This window comes from Populus trichocarpa, chromosome 1, assembly GCF_000002775.5.
Source record: "Populus trichocarpa isolate Nisqually-1 chromosome 1, P.trichocarpa_v4.1, whole genome shotgun sequence".
Taxonomy (NCBI): domain Eukaryota; kingdom Viridiplantae; phylum Streptophyta; class Magnoliopsida; order Malpighiales; family Salicaceae; genus Populus; species Populus trichocarpa.
Window position 1 is genome coordinate 25,866,313 of NC_037285.2, and position 20,380 is coordinate 25,886,692.

Here is a 20,380-nt window from a genome sequence, read left to right on the forward strand (position 1 = left end):
ATTTTTTAAAGGTCACTAGTTCAAGTCTCACAAGCCTCAGAATCACTGGAGGCTTACATGGTCGTTAACTTCAAGGCCCGTGGGATTAGTCGAGGTGCGCACAAACTGGCCTGAACACCCATGTTAATCTAAAAAAATATATAAATAAAAAAGCTCCAATGGTCATTGAGTATTTCAATCCCTGTTCCCATTCATGGCGCTGAATTTGATTCCAAGCAAAATGAGATGCTGGGGCCTAAGGAAAAACGAAAGAATAATGGAAAATGAGCATAGGACATTTGATGCTTTTAGAGGAAGAGTGAAGAGCAAGCAAATAGTCATTGAAAGGATGCATAATGTGCCAGCTATATACGAGAAACATCCCAGGTGATGATGTATCAAACACCAATTTGGAGCAACTTTAGCTTCCGATGGAAATGTTTTGCAGGTGTAATTTCCCAATTTGTTAGACGCTTCGAATTTTCGATTGGGCAGGATAAACAAGATATAAAGTTTTGGTTCTCTCTCCTCTCTTTTTTTACAAAGGAATTTTTTTCTCTTTTCAGATTTTGGAGCGACCAAATTATAGTCTTTGTTATTTCGATTTTTTTAATCGATAAAATTAAACCCTTTTTTGCAACACTGAGCATTAAAATGAATATCATAAACACATCAAAGAGTTCAGGAACCATTAAAATCTTTTTAACATAACATTGAGGATGAAATTTAAAAAAAAAAAAAGAGTTCAGGAACCATGGCTGAACAATATTTCAGGGATCAAGAAAAAGGGAAGTTGACTGGGTGCGTTGCAGCAATCCACGATATACCCAAGTCAGGCGCCACAGTGAGATGAACAACATAAACCTTTCTTGTTTTAGTTTATTTCTGTAATTGTACTGTAACTATAATTTGTGATGCTTCCAGCCAGTAATGTGTTTACTGAAAGATGGCATACAATTTTATTTGCCCTCGAGCAGCGTTAGTACACACTCATATACACTGGGCATCGTAATTGTCACAGTAATAGACGAGGCGTAAGGAGGGTGTTCCATGTAATTGACGGTTGAGCACATCTATTGTCCAACCCTTCAAGTCTTCCTGCAGATAACAAGTGATAAATCATTGAACATGACAACTGGTGTTCACATGGAAGTACCATAGAAGAGAGGCACATTTTGTTTGTTAACAGACGAGAAAACTGTTCAGATAAATGGACAGAGGAAAGTGGAAAGCATTTCCCAATTCTCAAATCATCAGATTAACAAGATTATAACAATTTACTAAACTGATTGTAGTATGAACGCAGAGACCACAATTTTCAGCTTGGTATGCATGAACAAAGAGAGGGTCATCCAAGGCAACAACACAGATGACGACGACTCTGGAACAGAGAAACTTCAAAACAAGTCATAAAAAGCAATCAAAACCATCAACTATCACGGTAGGATATTCTCACTTCTAGGGTAAGAAGCAATAGCTACATCAATGATGTTCTTTACAGTTTAATGTTAATGGCAACTGTAAGCACATTAAATCAATCTGGCTTACTGCTGATAAATAGCAACTTGCAGCAGCATTAAATTCAAGGCATGTGCAACTAATAATTCCCAATGCTCGGGGTAAAGAATTTTCAATTACCCAGGCTACCATTCTCGAAAAGCTAGAAGAGGACCCTACAGGTCTTGCATAACCCAAAAGAATGAATGAGGCACGGCATTTCTTTTTCTTTTTTTTTTCTTTTAGAGAACCTTATCACACATTTGTTAAAAACAACGGAGAATGACATTACTAGGTGTTAAGCAAGCCAGGAACTAGATTGTGTCTGTTGAGCATCGTGTCCACCACCACATCAACTTAGATTGGGAGTGACTTGACAAACAAAAAGAATCGAATTTTGAAATAGCAAACCATCATGCAATTTCAACATGAGATTCACTGAGAAAGCATTTCCAGGATAAAATTCATTATCAATTGATTGTTTCCTAACACCTGAAGGAATGAAATGGAAGCAATAATTAAGCAAAAATGTACAAAGATGTGCAACTAGATATCCAAATAAACCAAACCGTGGTAGTCTCCTTCAAAACTTTCATGCGTTATAACTACAGTTGGCATCATCACATTTGCAACCTAGCAAGTGCAGTATTCCCTGATATATCATCTCGGCAACCCCTGAGTAACATGTGTTCCCCAATATTTTTGAAAACCACATATGATTGATGATGACATAGTCTATGGAAATCTTTACTTCAACATACTAAAAGGTAATTTTTTTTTGACAGGATGCAAGTTGATTACAGTAAGATACCTGAAAATAAGCTTTGTAGCATAAGCATCCTCCTACCCCTACATATTGGACATCCTCTTATTAAGCTGCATTGCTGTTTGTGGTATCAAGGACAAAAAAATCCAGCAGATGCAACATCACAGCCATCAATTAACTAGAAAGTGGGTGACAAATAACAACCATGTGTTATAGATTCCCTTATTAAGGAGTTAAATGTGAGCAAATGCACTTGCTACTTTACAATCATTCCCATGATGGATATGTGTTTATCAGCCAAACTACATAATGAAGTAGTGATGAAAAGAACAAGAAGCCTCACCATGCGCACCGGTTCTTCTGTTCTTCTGCGTGCATTAGAACGAGCAAGCTTGGATTCAAAAGGAGTCCTAGACCTCACTTCTCTGAACTCCTCCCATTCCTCGCAAGTAAGCATCCTAACTGTGCCTTGACCAACTAGGGAATTCTTAATTTTGTGCTTCCATCATTTCTTGCGAGTGTGAATCGTCATACTTGAGTTCAATTTCCAAAAACAAAATCAATCCATTTAATTCAGAAATCAATAAAATCCAAAACCAATCAAGATTGGAATGTCACGACATACCATCATGAGTAGCTTTGCAAAGGGTGCAGTTCCAACAACAGTGAGAATCATAGGCATAGTTGCAGTGTCAAGAAATGACATGGATTCTGGGACCTGGACAAAAATGTCGTCCCTTTTTTTAGAGTTCTTCTTTGACCTCGTTTTCTCCAATTCCATGATTATTCTCTTCAATGTTTCCGTGGGACCATCATGAGACACTGTTGTATGCAATTGTCTCCTACATGACATAACTACTTTCCTAAACCCTAAACCAACATCATTTTTCAAGACCAATCACGCAAATGATTCAGCGCTAATTGAATTGGAGAGAGAGAGACCTCGAGTGTAGTGAGCTCGAGTTTTTCTTAGGGTTTTAATGATCTGCGAAAGAGAGATGTAAGGGAAGGAGAAAAGTATCATAAAAATTACATAATATAACAAAATTCAACAATTCTCACAAATTCATCACCAAAATTTATCAATCACAAAAAAAATAGATAATTTGACAAACTTTGACAAAATTAATCAATTAACATACATTCTCACCAATCACATAAACCCTAGTTAACATAATTGATCAAAATTCTCATCAAATTCATCAATTAACACAAATTCTGATCAATAGTAACGTATTCTCATCAAATTCATATCTAATTGATCTAAATTTAACAAAACCCTATTTCACGAAATTTATGCCTAATGGAAGAAATTTATCAAGTCAATTGATGTAATTTATACATAATTAACATTATTTATATCTAATTGGCCTACATTCAACTAAACTCTAACCTAATTAAATAAACACTCAATCAACAAAACCCTAATTCATGAAATTTATGCCTAATTGAAGTAATTTATGTAATTTTTACATAATCAACATAATTTATACCTAATTGATCTAAAATCACCAAAACCCAAACACAATCACCAAAACCCCAAATATAAAATTCCTGCCTAATTGAAGTAATTTATCAACTCAATTGACATAATTTATACCTAATTAACATAATTTAAACTTAATTGATCCAAGTTCAACTAAAACTAAAATAACAAAATAAACCCTAGCCCTAACATAATAATCAAATCACAACAAAATTCATAAAATTAAGAGTGGGAGATAGAGTGTGAACGAGGGGTGGCAAAGGTGGTGGTGGTGAGTGAAGGAGAAGGGGTTATGGGTTTTTGTGGTGAAAGGAGGCAACGAGACAAGGAGGCCAAGAGGTGAGGAAAGCTCATGGTGAAGACAGGGGGGAAGGGGTTGCACCGGTAGGAGTGGTGCAACTAGGAAATTATTTTTGTTGCGCCGCTTGGAGTGATGCAATCAAGAAAATGTGCTATCTCCCCATTTTTTTTCTTTTGCAATGCTAGTTCCCAAAATACTTTTGCTAACCATGCTATTTTGAAAGGGAAAAAAAATCAAACTTTCCACATCTTTACATTGCTTTGCCATTTTTTTACAATATATATATATATAAAGAGTTTAAGCTCATCTAACAAATTTATCGACTAAACGTAACCCTAAAATCGACAAAGACAACCCTCAAAAACACATTATTCTCAATTTTCACAACAAGTGCAACTTAATCAACCCTAATTACAAACCTTAAATCACGAATCAAGAAACACCTTCTCAACTAAAAGCAAATTAGTTGTTCTTAAGGAAACTCATGCTATGTTTAAAAAGCAATATAAACCTAAACTTAACACTACTTTTGAATAAACCATGATGGATTGAAAAATAGTATAAAAAAAAATAGAGTTCAAATACTAACCTTAGAATGGAATGTCGAGTTAAAAGTCTTCACCTCAATGTTATAACCTTCAAGCCATGTGGCTTTACGAATACCATACATCAACCTCGAATCAAAATCAAACAAGAATAGCTCCATTCCTTTGAAGATATTTAATACAACATCTCTTTTGCCCACAAGCAATCCAAGAAGCTCGTAACGATAGCAATCCTATTTTGTTTTGGAGCTACACATAAATATCATCCTTATAATCTCATTCTTCTTTTTCATTTTACTTGAAGTTTATTCGTCATTTATACTATTGGTAATCCTTGCATTCCCAACCCTTGAAACTACCTTCTTCCTTTTTCCACTCTCTCTTTTTCCCTTGAGGTATCTACTTTTTTCCTAGAATTTGCCATCATGAGATGTTTATCCTTCACCTTTTGCTTTCTCTCCATTATCAATGCCATCCTTCAAATATTCTCTCATTTTCACCTCTAACAACTAGAATATCTTCTTCAATAAGCTTCTCTGCCTTATCTTTCGCCTCATTTTCAATGCTTTCTTCATTCATCAATCCATTGTCATCCTCTTCATTATTCACCTCTCCATTGGGAGGTTCTATCTCATCTTTACCTGCATTAACTACATTCGTTTTTTTTTGTAAGATCTTCCTTCTATTCACAACCAAGAATCAAAGTTGTTCCTTCTGCATTCATCTGAGCTGGTGAGGATGATGAAACTCTCTCAATTTCTACTTTGAGTTTTCTACATTGTAACTCTTATCGTTGTCAATTTTTGACACAAAGCTAAAAGGAAGCTCATCTTCCATACCATCCATTGAAGCCCTATATGATACATAGTACTGAGCAACTATAGATCCTGGCAAACCTTAAAAAGTCAAAAGTATTTGAGAAAAAAATGACTTCGACTCAAGACATGCCTATCACTGTTTAGCTTCTCACCAAATGAGGAAGCTCATCTTCCATACCATTCATTGAAGCCCTATATGATACATAGCATTGATCAATTATAGATCCTGACAAACCTTAAAAAGTCAAAAGTATTTTAAAAAAATGACTTCAACTCAAGACATGCCTATCACAGTTTAGCTTCTCACCAAATGAGGAAGCTCATCTTCCATACCATCCATTGAAGCCCTATATGATACATAGCATTGATCAATTATAGATCCTGACAAACCTTAAAAAGTTAAAAGTATTTTAAAAAAATGACTTCAACTCAAGACATGCCTATCACAGTTTAGCTTCTCACCAAATGAGGAAGCTCATCTTCCATACCATCCATATTGTATCCTTGTATGATACATAGCACTAATCAAGTATAGATCCTAACAAACCTTAAAAAGTCTGAAGTATTTGAAAAAATGACTTCAACTCAAGACATCTTCTCACCAAATTGAGCACATTTTACACAATTTGGTGAAATAATTTCTTTCTTGTATCTCATCTGATATGTGCATAACCTTAAATCTTGCTCTGCAAAGAAAATGACTTGAGCTCAAGACATCCCTATCACATTCTAGCTTTTCACCATCTACCACATTATATTGTATATCCCATATTTATATTCCCATCCCACATATTTGGTAGCATTTGGGTTACCCCAAAATGTGGTAAATTGAGGCATGCTTATTTTACATCAATAGAAGTGGGGTGACAAATCATGCTGGTGGGCCATGTTCATATCACATCAACTAAGTATTCAGATAAATAAGTCACTCCAAAATCCAAACCTATTCAGTTAATTATGTAAAAGCACTTAAGAGAGAATGAGCTATTTATTGTAACACACGATTCCTATGTTCCTTTAAATAAAATGGATTCTTGTCAGATTGAGACGATCATTTAACACACAATTAACACTGAACATAGGCTAAACCCAAAGCTGCTAATTTCATGTCAGGTTTTCAGTAACATTAGCAAGCAGGTTTTGTGATGTATTGCAATCTCTTACAGCCATCCAATGGTGGCCGATCCCTTATATTATTATTGCAGTATGGCAAAAAAACATAAAATGCAAAGGCAATGCAGCCATGTTATTTTTTATGCATAATGATATCATGATTCTTGCTCCTAATATAGCACGGGAATGGAGGAAGGAAAGAAATGTTTTGGATTAATGAAATGGTTATACAACATGTCATAGATGAGCAGAATAAATTCTCTAACTTATTTGCGGATGAAAAATTAACAATTTCAACACGTGGATGGCTCTATAGTCTATACACGTCAGAAAAGGAGATGAGCCTTGGTTCTTTTCTAACAGCTTGGGGAGCTTCTCTTGTGGGCTATGGGAACTCTGGAGGCAAAGTGCTATGGCAGTGCAAAAATTCAGTGACCTGATGCATACAGAGTTGTTAAGGTAATTCTAAAAATTTGGAATAGGAAAGTTTTCCTGGCTTCCCTCTGGTGTGTTCCTCCTCACATGTCTTTAAAGGTGTCGTCTAAGCAGATATATAGAAATAAATTCTAGTTATATATTCTAGTTCTTCCCTAATAAAATACTTTTTTCCAAAGAAATGAAGAAAACTCGTACAGAGTGCTTGCTACTAATTCTTTGAAAGCATAAAATATAAAGCATAGAAACCAACAATTACCCCAAAGCTTTTTATGGCCCATTATATCTTCTAAAAATGCTCTCTAGTTTCAAATTCTACAACTTATTTTTCTTAACCCACATGTAAGTGTTTGATCGCTGGGGGCCTCGAGTTGACAGGCTCTTCTCTGTGACTCGGTTCTTGAGAGTAGTTTCGCTCACGGCAGTTTCCAAGAAGAAGAAATTTATGAAAGCATGACACAATATAATCGCTTAAATTAAATATAAAAGCTGATGAATCTCCACATGTCGAGACTGCTACTGAATAGAATATCAACAATCACAACATCTGATGACAACCTAACAGCTATCAATTACCCAACCACCTGTCTCCCAGCATACCCGCTGTTATTGCAAGAAATATATCATTACAACTGAGAATATAAAATCGGAAAGGACCCGATTTACAAACTAGACTGGCTATATTTTCATTGCTCAATATCGGACAAATTAAAATGTTCAATATTAAATAAAGAGGACTCACCAGGTTTCTTCTGCAAAACCTCAAAATCAACCCAACTCGACGAGCAGAGATGCAGAGAGAGAGGGAGGGAGAGGGAGAGAGACATTGTTTGCAGCTCAGCTGCAGGGGATGCTTTGCTTTCAGTTGTTCTGGATTGGGGGTTCTTGAATGTTGGGCCTTTTCCTTTTTTTCAGGGCCCAAGTAGTTTAGGCTAATGACTCTAACTAGGCCTCATGATGCCTTTTTAATCACTTGATTCATAATTGTTGGATGAGGTTAGCCAGATCACTACTGTATTTTTAATGGAATTTCACGAACTCTGTTTCAAGCATTGTTGTTTAAAACAACGTGAAAAACCAATCATCATATATGTAAAAAGTATGGATGCCATGGTGGAACAGAAATACTTTGTTTGCACTGTTCATTAGTTCGTATAAAATTGATCTGCTATTCTTGCCAGTATCCTAAGAATCATAAAGAGAGAGTATGAAGTTTGAACCATGCAGAGCATACAGAAATCCATGAAATTATATCATCATGCGGCGGTCATCGATGAGTGTTTTTTACATTTGGATAAATGAATCATATAAATTCACCAGTTTGTAAAACTATATAGTTCGATCAATCTATCGTGTACAGGGTGCACATCAACTGCAAAGCTGAGCGCACAACTGCTGAACCTTGGACAGGTCGTCAGCAGACAAATAATACAGGTTGCTTTTCCCATTGCTCAAGCACGTCAAGTTCAGTTGATTTCCAAGTTGAGACGACTGGAAAAACAACACGTACATGGCTTCAACACAGGTTGCTGATAATAATTATATTCAAAAGATTTAAAAGCACAGTGTTCAAGGATGAAGGCACAATACACCAGAGCATGAACACGCATATTGAGGAATGTGATGCAGTAAGCTATTTTAGGAAAATAAAATATTTTCCTCAGTTATTTTTATCTCTTCCTTTTCTGTTTAGTAGTTTTTTTTTCCGTATCTTTATTTTTTTATTATATATTATTATGCTTTTCTAGTTTTTTCCTATTTAAAAGAATAGTTTTCCTATTTTACATTTCCTATTCATATTAGTAGAGTTTTATAATTTTTTCTATATAAAGAGTTATAATAATCATTGACAAATGAAACTTAAATGAATAAAAATTAAATATTTTGAGTATCCCCGTAATTGTTTGTAGTATTCTTAATCTTTTAAGGTTTTGACTTATAACAAACTTCTATTTTTATTCACTTTTATTTGTGTTAAATTCCAACAATTCCTCGTAATAATTAATTATTGAGTATAGTTAAATAATTATGATTAAAAGAGATCGTAAAATATGACATGCTCGCATAGAAAAGGATAAAAAGGTTACTCTCGGGAAAGAGACTTCTTTGAATTAATGTGTTGTTTTCGTTAGTTACTATTATTGAAAATCTTGATAATGAGATCTATGATTGGGTAGCCCACGTAGTTAGAGACCCTCAATTGGGTAGCTCACATGGATCCATGATAGATTAACCCGCATGATAGGGTTAGAGAATCACGATAGGGTGACCCATGCACGAAAGTATGTTTGTGGTGCATGACATTTTCTGACTAAGATATGAACTTGAGGACTAGTTTCTTTTAACCCGGGGGGTTTTCCTTGGTGTTTTTTTTTCCGGTTAGTTTTATTTTACTATTTTTTTTATTTTGTATTATTATCCTTTTCTAGTTTTGCTTATTTGAAGGAATAATTTTTCTATTTTATCTTTCTTATTTATATTACTAGGGTTTTATAGTTTTTCCTATATAAAAAATTATAATAGCCTCTTGACATATGGGATTTGGATGAATAAAAAATAAATATTTTGAACATCTTTTCATAGTTATGTTGCTCTTAATATTTAAAATTTTGTTATCCTTTGCTTCCTTTTGTGTCTGAGTTAAAATGCCACTTGAGCAAAAAGATACACATACATACATACAGTTAATGTGTGGGTTATAGTTACCTGACAATAAACTTGCCGAGAATTGCAGCTCCATAATGAAGTAGGAACGCAGCTCAAGTAATGACACCATGAACAATGATCATTCACATTAACTCCTCGAAGGAGTGCAACCATCCCAAGAGTAAATCTGAAATAATTGCATCACGCCTGTTAAGAAACCTTCTACATGTATATATATATATATATATATATATATATATATATATATGAAGGCAAAATGAAATTTCTCAAGATGATGTCCTCAAATGAACCATCAAGCATGGTAATAATTAGATTATAGGAAACTAATAACTTTTCAATCAAATTAACATATTCTTCTTGTGTAAAATATTTTACAAAAAAATATTATCCAGATTTTCCCAAAATGTTTTTAAATTTTTTTTTTCTATATTTGTTTTCCTTAAAATATTTTACAGAAAAAATAATTAATAAAAAATACTTTAAAGTCAACCTTCAAACTTAGTTTATTTATTAAAAAAAATATTTTTAACTTATAAAATTCTATAAAATATTTTACAAATATTAATACACTTACAATATTATTTAATTATTTTAACCACGACTTTCATCTCACTGCCACAACCACCAACTCCTTCTCCACCGTCACCTCCCTTTTAACCACCACCATCCCACAACCATCTTCTCTTCAACCACCATTATCATCTCGCCACTATTTCTTCCTAAACAACCACCTTCTCTTTCACCACCACTTCCATCTTAGCACGGTTTCCTTCTCCACCATCATTTTTGTAAAATAGTGCATAGACTAAAATACAAAACCTCCGTGAATCATAGAGATGCAACCACCGAAAGTTCAACATGCAAATATCGAACTCCAAACAGCAAAAATTAACTTACCCAATGATGATTACTATCAGAGATACAACCCACAGTACATATTGGTACGCCTTGTGTTTAGATTTAGCTGGGGGTGCAATGTATCCTGGAGGACATGCTTTTTGGTTGATCCACTTAAACTGGGGGCGAATTAAGAACACAAAGCCCAGAAAAAAGCCAGAGAGAAATCCTCCAATATGAGCATAGTTGTCCACATGTGGGAGGAGTCCAACCGCTAGATTTATTGCAATGATGCAAAGGAGAGTTGTCAGTGCTGCTGACTGCACACAAAAATCTGCAAGCATAAGACAATTGGGCCACATATGTAGCAAACTTCAAAGCTGAAATCTTACAAGGAAACCCCGTTTTATTCAGGGTAATCAAATGTACCTTATTTGCGTATATGGTCCAGTTCGTAATCAGCTCTGAAAGCATGCCTCCTAGTAAACCAAACAGTGCACCGGAGGCACCAACAGATATACCTGTCTGAATAAACAAAGCCGACAACAAACTCCCACCAAAGCCAGAAATGACATAGACCAACCCAATTCGAACTGTAATAACGGTGATTGAAAAAATAAATTATAATTTTGAATGGTGAAAGTATAACTTAAGAACGAAGTGAAGCAATTCCATTCGTTAGCTCGGGCATTCTTTCTCAATGCTTGTTATTTCTTTTTACATTATCATCCTTCATAAATTCATCACGCACAATTATGGAACATCTGTGATCAGAATCCATTAAACTGCTATGGAGAATTCCTAGCATATGACTGCAGTCATCAAGCAATTAAAATAAATAATTCATTTTGAATTCTTGGCACTGTAAACACAAAGAATCATCAGTGACATTCCATGGATAAAACCCCAAGATTTCCACAATTTCCTTCTAAAAGTTTTCAGCTCAAACCAGGAAACAGCACAAGATTAAGATATTTAACAGCATTCAAATTTAGTACAGTACACACAATTATGTTCTGAACTCGTCAAAAAAGTCAGGTGAAAATCCAATATGCTCTATGTTTCCTGTGCCGCTACACCCCCAAGAAAGAATCAAAACAAGCAATTTGTTTCCACAATTAAATGCAAAAGGATACAGAATTAATTCGAGATTATCTTAAGCACATTCTCAAACACATGCCCCTTGGAAAAAGTTGTAATCTTCGTGGAAACTTGTCGGCTAAAGCAGACAGATATATGATTTGAACAAAATTAACAACAGAGGCAAAATACATACAGAACCCAAATTCTTGCTCAAGACGAATTCCAATTAGGAGGAGACTCAACATGTTGGCAACCACATGGAAGACTCCAGCATGTAGCCATATGCAAGAAATGAGACGCCAACTCTGGTGCTTATTCACCACTCTAGCCACGTCAAGAGCTCCCATCTTCACCAAACTGCAGAAATAAATAAACAAACCAACAAATCCATTCTTGATTTTAATAAAAACCCAAAAATATCAAACCAACAACGTGATCAATAATAATGCTTATAATATGGGGGGGCTCACGTTGAAGAGGAGGGGCCAAGAAGGGGATTTTCTTTGAGAGGCTGAAAGGAGAATCTGCCCAAAGAAGGAGCAACACAAGAGCCAGAATTGGTGGGGCAATCATTGACATACATGACAGCAATAAAGACAGCAATGTTAGAAACCACAAATAAGGGGACAAGCCATGGCACCCATTTCTTGAAAACAGCTTTGTTCTGGTACGGTGGTGGTGAGCCTACATTGTTTTCCCGCCTTGGATGTACCTTAATCTCCACAATGTCGTTCCCTGCGCCCTCCCTCCCCATCATCACTCTTATCTTTCTTGAATTGAATTATCAGTTATTTTCATTCATCAGAAAATCGACATGGTTGGTAGGTGCAGATGGAGAGAGGGAGAGGCTGGGACCGGAACGATGGGTTTTGGCTTTTATTGCCGTAATGTGAGAGGAGGAATTTAGTTAATTAGGAGCGTAATTAATGATAATTGGTTTGGGTTTACCTGTTTCCTTTCATTAGTTTTTTCTTTTTTCTGTTCGGTTTTCATTTCTTCAGGCAGATTTGTCTGTCTTCTTTTTTTTTAACTTCTCAATAAATTAGGATTTTGAGTCTTAAATTTTATTTTTTAGAGATATTATTATTTGACCCAGGAAACCTGATAAAGAAACTGGTTGACTTGCGACTGGTATAATCTATTTTTATTTTTATTTTTTATTTTAATAATATGATTTTAACTTTTAAAAAGAATTCTTTTTAAAACTTATTTTCTCAACTTATAACTCAGATTAATCTTTGAAACAGACTTAACAGTAGATTTAATAACTTGTAATATCCACTAAAAGTAAAATAATTTTGAAATTTTGGCGGTGGAATTAATAGATGCGATTGAGACTCGCTAATTTATATAGAAAAGAAAAGAATATGGAAAGGAAATCTTGCACTACAAAATAATATCTTGCTTTTGATTTGCTAAAGAATGATTTGCTAAAGAATAATCTTGGCCAATATCTTAATTTCAGGCTGTAAAATTAGTTGAGTTATACATAATCTAATTCAAACATCTAAATTAATAATAAAAAAAAAAAACTACAATGTAAGTGTGCTGTGTTTTTGACAACAAAGCTAACTAAAATAATTTTTTAAAAAAAAATTAAACCCAAAGTATAAAGAGGAAATGACTTTAAAACTGATTAAAAAAAAATAGAAAGAGATACTGAGAGAGGGAGAAGGGGTTTTAGATTGGATAATGTGGTTATAGAAATCATAGTTTTCAAATCTGGTCTGGGGATTGACCCGGCCAAGAGACCGGGTCCCGGGTTTCATGGATCAACCCGGGTTAACCCGGGTCAACCCAAAAAAATTAAATAAAATATTTAAAATTTTAATATTTTATATGAATTTTTTTAAAAAAAAAATCATGTAAATATATACTATATATATTGTAAATAATAAAATTTAAAAAATATTTTAATTTTTTTATCAAATTCTTATATTTTACTCGTATTAATTTATAAATATGAAGGTGAAATAATCAACATCAACCTTTCCCAACAGTTATCCATTTCAGAAGTTTGTTAGCAAAACAAGACGGAGGGCAAGATAGAAAATTCACAAACGTATAGCCAACATGTATATAAACAACCGTATCAAAATCAATGCCCTAATTTATCAAGCAGCAACACTTTAAGGAAAGTGGAGCTTTTGCCTTGGCGGCGCATGGCAACTCCTCAACAGCAAGAAGAAAACTCTGAAGATGACTTAGACCTCATCAAGATCCTTCTACCAAACAATGAAAATGGATTCTCTAAACTACAACATGACACACCAACACAGGAAATACAACAACATTACATCTATTCGATCAAGTCAATGGTGATAATCAGACAACTCCCATCACAAGGTCTCTCGACTTTCTCCTTCCAGCTCTGGCCAGTAGCTACAACTCTCTTCACTCTCCTTGACAACCACAGCACCAGCCTTTTATCACCAATTCTTGATACAACATCCAACAGGTTTCGTCTGGGTTTGCCCGGGTCGACCGGGTTTCACTGGGCCAACTCCCAAGCGGGTTTTTACCTCCACCCGGACCGGTCCCAGGCCCGGGTCGGCTGGGTCCCGGATCGACCCGTCGGGCCGGTCCGGGTTTTAAAACTGTGATAGAAATGTCCGTTATATGATTTTAGTAGCTTGTTTATTTTTGTGTTTTAAAAATATTTTTAAAAAAAATAAGATTTTTTTTCTTTACTTAAAATTATTTTTTTATGTTTTCGTATCGTTTTGATGTGCTAATATCAAAAATAATTTTTTTAAAATAAAAAAATATTATTTTAATGTATTTTTAAATAAAAAATATTTTAAAAATAATCGTTACTAGACTCTCAAACACCTTTTAAATCAAGGCCAGCCGCATAATTTTTTTGGAATGGAAATAGATAAAGCAACAGTCACTTAAATTTTAGCCAAAAAAAAAATTAAAGTGGCTAAAAAAAGACATATTATGGATTAAGACATGTTCCTAGAAATTGTAATGTACTGTCTGTTTTAACTAATCACTAAACTGGTAACAAAAAAGAATTAATTAACAGACTCCAAATCAATACCTAGTATTTTTGAAATTCAAGAAAACTTTTTGCACGAGTAATAAAACTTTAAAATAAAAGATTTATCCCAACAACAACAGAATTTTATATTTATAATATTTTAATAGCTTTATCAGGTAAGTGTTTTATATATTTTTAATTCAAGTATGGTTTTTATCTACGATTAGTACGGATGTCAAGATTGTATTTCAATCTTTCATGAAAATTTATATATTTACTTAATAATTATGCAATACCCTATCCAGCATAATTCCATCCGTCAAGCGACAGTGTTTCAAAGGCAAAACAAGATGAGAAGACTGCAAAGGCGGTTCTAGCTTGGTTTCTTCCGCAAGTGGGCGGAGACCCGACCTCCCAGATTCTATCCGTCGTGACATTATTGACCAGTGCCAGGCTGCAAGGAGAAAACGCCGATTGCTAACATTGGTTCGAACAAACGCAGGATTGTTTTTAGGTAGGCGGTTCATGTTGTTGTAGCTTATTTTGCCACCAAGATTGGCCTCCAGGGCTTGGCAAGAACATTGCAATTGGTCATTGGGGACAGAATCTGTCGTGCAAGTCCTCTGTGAGAGAACTTTTATTTCTCGGCTCAGCGCGGTGGGTACATCGCTAGTCCCCACACCATTGCAAGGCCCAAAAATGGCTTCTTATTAAACAAGATTCATCTTGATACTTCACTCTTAGATGCTTAAGCAAGAATAATAAAAAAAAAAATTAGTTTAACATGGTTGTCGGGGCTAGTTTGCGCGTACCTCGATTAATCCCACGGACCCTGAAGTTAACGACCATATAAGCCTCCAGTGGCCATCATATGAGCAACCACAGAGCTCGAACCTGAGACCACAGAGGGAGCAAACCTCTTGGTCCCAAACTTTTATCACTGGGCTACCATCGTTGAGTGGGTAAGCCACCCCCTTCAGCTCTTGAGGAGCTTTTGTGGTCTGAAATTAAGTGTTTGATTTTGCATTTAACCTGTTTTAAATTGATTTTTGCCGGAAGAAAATATCATATCAGTGTTTTTTCAGATTTGAAAATAAAAATACGAACAAAATTTAAAACAACATTTTGATTGAAAATAACTTTTTTCTCGTTCTCCTATATGACTATGAACAACTCACTGGAATTCATTAAAAAAACACACCCCTCACCGGAGAATATGGTGATTCTCATGCCAATACAGCTCATGAGACTTGCTAAACGTTTTAAACTCATTATATATTTACCTAAAATAAAAAGGAATAACAAGCGTTTGTAGTCCAACGGTCAGGATAATTGCCTTCCAAGCAATAGACCCGGGTTCGACTCCCGGCAAACGCAATAACAATTCAAGTTTTTATTTTAAGTTGTTTTGTCCAAAAATGGCAATCCCCAAATAAGAGATATTTAGGCTATAGTTTGTACAAAACCTCTATTTCGTTCGTTTTGATTACATCTCTTAAAGATATTTAAGTACTAAAATCAAATGGAGAAAGAAATAATTCATATAAAAATCTTTAATGCTATGTTTGGTTTCGGAAAACTATTTTCTAAACTTTTCTATATTTGTTTGTCATTAGAAAAGTTGGTCAACGGAAAATATTTTCGGTCAACGAAAAACACTTTTCAATTAAAGAAAAATTTGGCATGGTTTCCAGAAAAATGTTTTCCTTTTATATTTTAGACGGAAAACATTTTCCGGAAGTTGTGAAAAATTTAGAAATGTCATATTATTTGCTGATTATATCAAATTTGGTCCTCAAACTTTTGATTGCTATATATATATTTTGTTTTGAATATTTGTTTTTCAATTTCATCCCTTAGAATTTAATTTTTATATTAATTTTGGTCCTCCTTTTTATAATTGTTAATTGCTTTTCCTTTATCATTTTTTAATTGAAATTTTTAATCTATCAAATTTGATCCTCATTCTTTTGATTGTTATTTATTTTATTTAAAATAATTTATGAAATGTTAATTATTATTATTTTAATTTCTTCATCTTTTAATTTTTAATTTTTTAGATTTGATCTCTATTATTTTGATTATTATTTATTTTATTTGAGATAATTTATGAAATTATATTTTTTTTCAATTTCATTCTCATTCAACTTTTTAATTTGTAAGATTTATTCCTTATTATTTTAATAAACTTGAAAAAAATAAAACATTAATAAGTTATTTTCTAGCTCATTTTCCATGACATAACCAAACACTGGAAAATATTTTCCAACTTATTTTCCATTATACTATCAAACATCGGAAAATAATTCACTTTCTCGGAATTCATTTTCCCGGAATTCATTTTTCAAAAGGAAACTACTTTCCAGCAAACAAACGGGGCCTAAGAGAGGGGTATTGATGAGGAGAAAAGAACCAACTCCCTTGAATTGAGTTAGGAATTATAATTTCTTTTCATCTTATTAATTTCATTCTCCAAAAATATGAAATTGAATAAAAATATGTGTCATTTTTCTAACCATTATTCAAACTATTCTGCATGAAATTAATGAAGGAATCAGATCTTATATATGAACAAGCTTTAGCATTTTATTTTTGGCAAAAAAAAACATTCACCTGATGAATTTTTGATTTATCAACTTTCAAGTCAAAATCAGGCTTTTTATTCCAATTATTTCTCTCAACTTTTTTGCTTTTATTATTGTCTAACTTTTTATTTTTCTTTTATCAATTTAAGCTTTGTCGACATGTTTCTTTACATAAAAAAAATCCCAATTATAAATCAAAAAACTCATGCATTCATTTTATTACATAAATCAAGAATTATGTGTGACAACAAATATAAAACAAAAGGTCATTAGTGATAAATTAAGACTAAAAAGAAAAAATTAGTAAATTTGATCCTCTTGCTTTTTAAATGATAACATTTCGGTCCCTTAATATTTCAAAAAATCAATTGTGGTATAAAAATTAATTTTTATTTTATTTTTTAGTCTCGGGATATAAATACTTTGTAAAATCCCTCAAAAAAAAAAAGAGGACTGAAATTTTATAAAGAAAATGGATTATGGTGGAACACTAGGATTTAACCTAGGAGTGGAGGATCCTAATTGTGAAGTAGGAAACTCAAGGGTTAAAAATAAAATAAGCCAAAAAAAGAAATAATAATAATAATAATAATTGTCTCTCTTGGAAAAGAGAGGAACCGTCACTCTAAAAATAAAAGGAGAATAAGAGGGGAGAACTCTCTTTATGACCTATTGATTTTGAGATAGAACACGCTAGAACAAAGAATTGAGAGAAATAAAAAAGAAAAATTAGGAGTAAAAGAATTAAGTACATAAGAATCAAGAAAATAATAGGGGATTCAAGGAAATTAAAGAAAAGTTGAAAGAAGAAGAAGGGGAAATCAATCAATAAAATATTCAATAAGTAATCTTGTGAATTCAAGACTATTTGGTAACATGCATTAACGTTCTTATTCTTATACTTTACTCAATTCTGAAGAGAAAGGGAAAAGCCATGATCTTGTCTGTAAAACTAGAATTCATGTAATTGAGGAAAATTTATTATATTTTGTAGAGCTTCCCTGAAATAATGATGTAATAAGAAATGATTAGGAGAATTAAACAACAAATTGAAGAGAAATCCAATGGTGGAAACCCTAATTAAAATCGGTTAATTTAGGGAAAATTCTAGGTGTGATCTTTGTGTGATCTTATGCATGATCATGATTGTATAACACTAGGAATATGATGAAATTGAGTTTTGCATGAAAAAAACTTGAAGGAAAAATGAGTTCTTGAATGTTAAAAATTAGAGAAATGGAGTGTTGTTCTGTTAAAAATTCATATTTTAATGTGTTACGTATGTAACTTGTATGATTTAGGGACTGATTTTGAAGGTAAAACCCAAGTTGGTTTCAAGAGTGAAGATTTCAACCGAAAAAAAAAGGGAGGAATTTTCCAGTAGCAAAAATGGGCGAGCTGTTTTAAGAAATAGTTAGAACTATTTGAGAAATAGTTAGACCATTTCTCAAAACAACAAGACCATTTTGGCTCTTTGGCTACTGTTTTGGGGTAGCTTAATTTTGTGTTTTGATCTTTTCTTGGTTTTTATTTGAATCTTTTAAGTTATTTAAAAGATATGGGTGATTATTATGTGGAAAAAAAAAACATAATGTATGTGTATGCATGAAATTAGCTTGCTTGATGACATTTCATATGTTGAAACGTTAAGAGATGAAAAATTATGTGTAAGGATGTAAAGGTACTTATATTCATGAGTGACAAATACTTCGAGTGTTAAAAGATTTTAGAGATGTGCATTTTTAATATTTTTAAGGAAATAATGTGATGTAAGACTTAATGTGATGCAAGCGAGGCATTGACTATAAGACCCCAAGCAAGTGGAACAGGACTAGAGAGGAGCGGGCAGGTGCTTGACACCTCAATCTTTTTAATTTATAAAAATTATTATAAGATGTGTTTTCAATATTATGATTGTTGATTTGTACAATATGTGTTGTGGAATGATAAATGCTCATGAAATCTCAATGTGAAGATTTGTTTAGATAAGTATTGTAAGCATAAGTCAGCCACATGAGTAGGGCTTAGGCTTAGGTTGATAAATTATTACTTATAAAATACTTGGGTGGTTGAATGAATAGTCAACCCCGTGAGTGAGGTTTAGCTGAATAAATTTGAATTACAGATACAAGTGCGTATGGATTGTGTGTATAATAGTCAGCCATTTGTATGGGGCTAAGGTCGAAGTCCCTTGGAGAGTAAGATGGATGCATTTTATGCATGAGAGTTGACCACAAGAGTGGAGCTCTAAAGTTGTTAACTTCAAGCTTTTATCCTAAAATTGATGTACTGACCACAAGTGTAGGGGTAACGAAAAATTTATAGTTAGCCTCATGAGTAGAGACCGAGAAAGTGTTGGACATACGCCTTAGGCATGAAAGCCAGGTGAAATTAAGGGTGAGGTGTTGTTTATATTAACGAGCCTCTAAATGAGGTTTATGAAAGGTTGGTCATGATAATCCTTAATGTTAAGTTTACCTTTTTAGTATTCTTGTGTGGAAAACAACATTTAAAGTTTAATGCTATATAAAAAAAGTTAGCCCAAAAGTTTGGGCTTATACGTAAATTGTTTGGAGTAAAAGGATTTGATTGGTAAATTACTACCACTAATGAATGGTATGCATTGTAGGGGATATGTTTATGGTGAAAGATATAATAATGAAGTCTATGTGAAATTTGTTAAATGAAATTTAAATTTATTTACAATTTTTTAATGTCATGATGTAATGATGCAATTTTTATTCTAAATTTTTATTTGGGAATATGTTTATTTTTGACAGGTTCTCTGTATACTCCTCAAAACTAGATTGGCATGATCCCTAATTTTAGTTCTAGGATTTTTATGTTTATGTTATTTTGTTAACCTTGAAGGATTGTACCAAATAAATTATAAAACTATTGTGGTTTAATGTTATTCTTATTATTGAAAAAGTTATGAAGATTATAATGACATCAACTTTATACAATTAATGTATGAACTTGTGGTTTGCATTTTTATTTGAAATATGTGATGAAAATTTTAATGTTTTACTTTTTTAGGTTTATTTTTTTCATTGTGGCAATGTGTCAAAGATATATTTATGTTATTTGGTCAAAAAATATTATGAACATTTATGAATAAAGTTTTAAGTGAATATAAGTTGTCCAAAGTTGGAAAAAAAAATCTTCATGATTTTTATGTGATATGATATTAATTATCTTATGTATCCGCATAATAAGTATACGAGGGTGTTATATATTTGATTAAGGTCATAAATTTGATTATATATAATAATTTTGTTT

At 33.2% G+C, this 20,380-nt stretch overlaps 1 protein-coding gene, 1 non-coding gene and 1 pseudogene across 3 annotated transcripts; 1 reads left to right on the forward strand and 2 right to left on the reverse strand.

The window, feature by feature from the left end:
* Positions 1-659: 659 nt before the first annotated feature.
* On the reverse strand, positions 660-7,672 carry LOC18095041 (uncharacterized; annotated as a pseudogene).
* A 499-nt stretch (positions 7,673-8,171) lies between these two features.
* LOC7465108 (RHOMBOID-like protein 1) lies at positions 8,172-12,535 on the reverse strand. Of its 2 annotated transcripts, XM_052452586.1 has the most exons (7): positions 12,168-12,533; positions 11,998-12,051; positions 11,721-11,884; positions 10,874-11,037; positions 10,505-10,764; positions 9,647-9,773; positions 8,172-8,431 (listed from the first exon to the last, which is right to left on the reverse strand). In XM_052452586.1, the coding sequence occupies exons 3-7, from the start codon at positions 11,872-11,874 to the stop codon at positions 8,309-8,311; spliced, it is 828 nt and encodes a 275-aa protein (XP_052308546.1). In that variant the 5' UTR covers positions 11,875-11,884; positions 11,998-12,051; positions 12,168-12,533; the 3' UTR covers positions 8,172-8,308. The 2 variants fall into 2 exon arrangements, with proteins under 2 accessions (XP_052308546.1, XP_002298351.2); XM_002298315.4 differs by having other exon boundaries at positions 11,998-12,535.
* A 3,283-nt stretch (positions 12,536-15,818) lies between these two features.
* Positions 15,819-15,890, forward strand: TRNAG-UCC (transfer RNA glycine (anticodon UCC)). The gene has a single exon. It is a non-coding gene; the product is annotated as a tRNA-Gly (tRNA).
* The last annotated feature ends 4,490 nt before the right edge of the window (positions 15,891-20,380 follow it).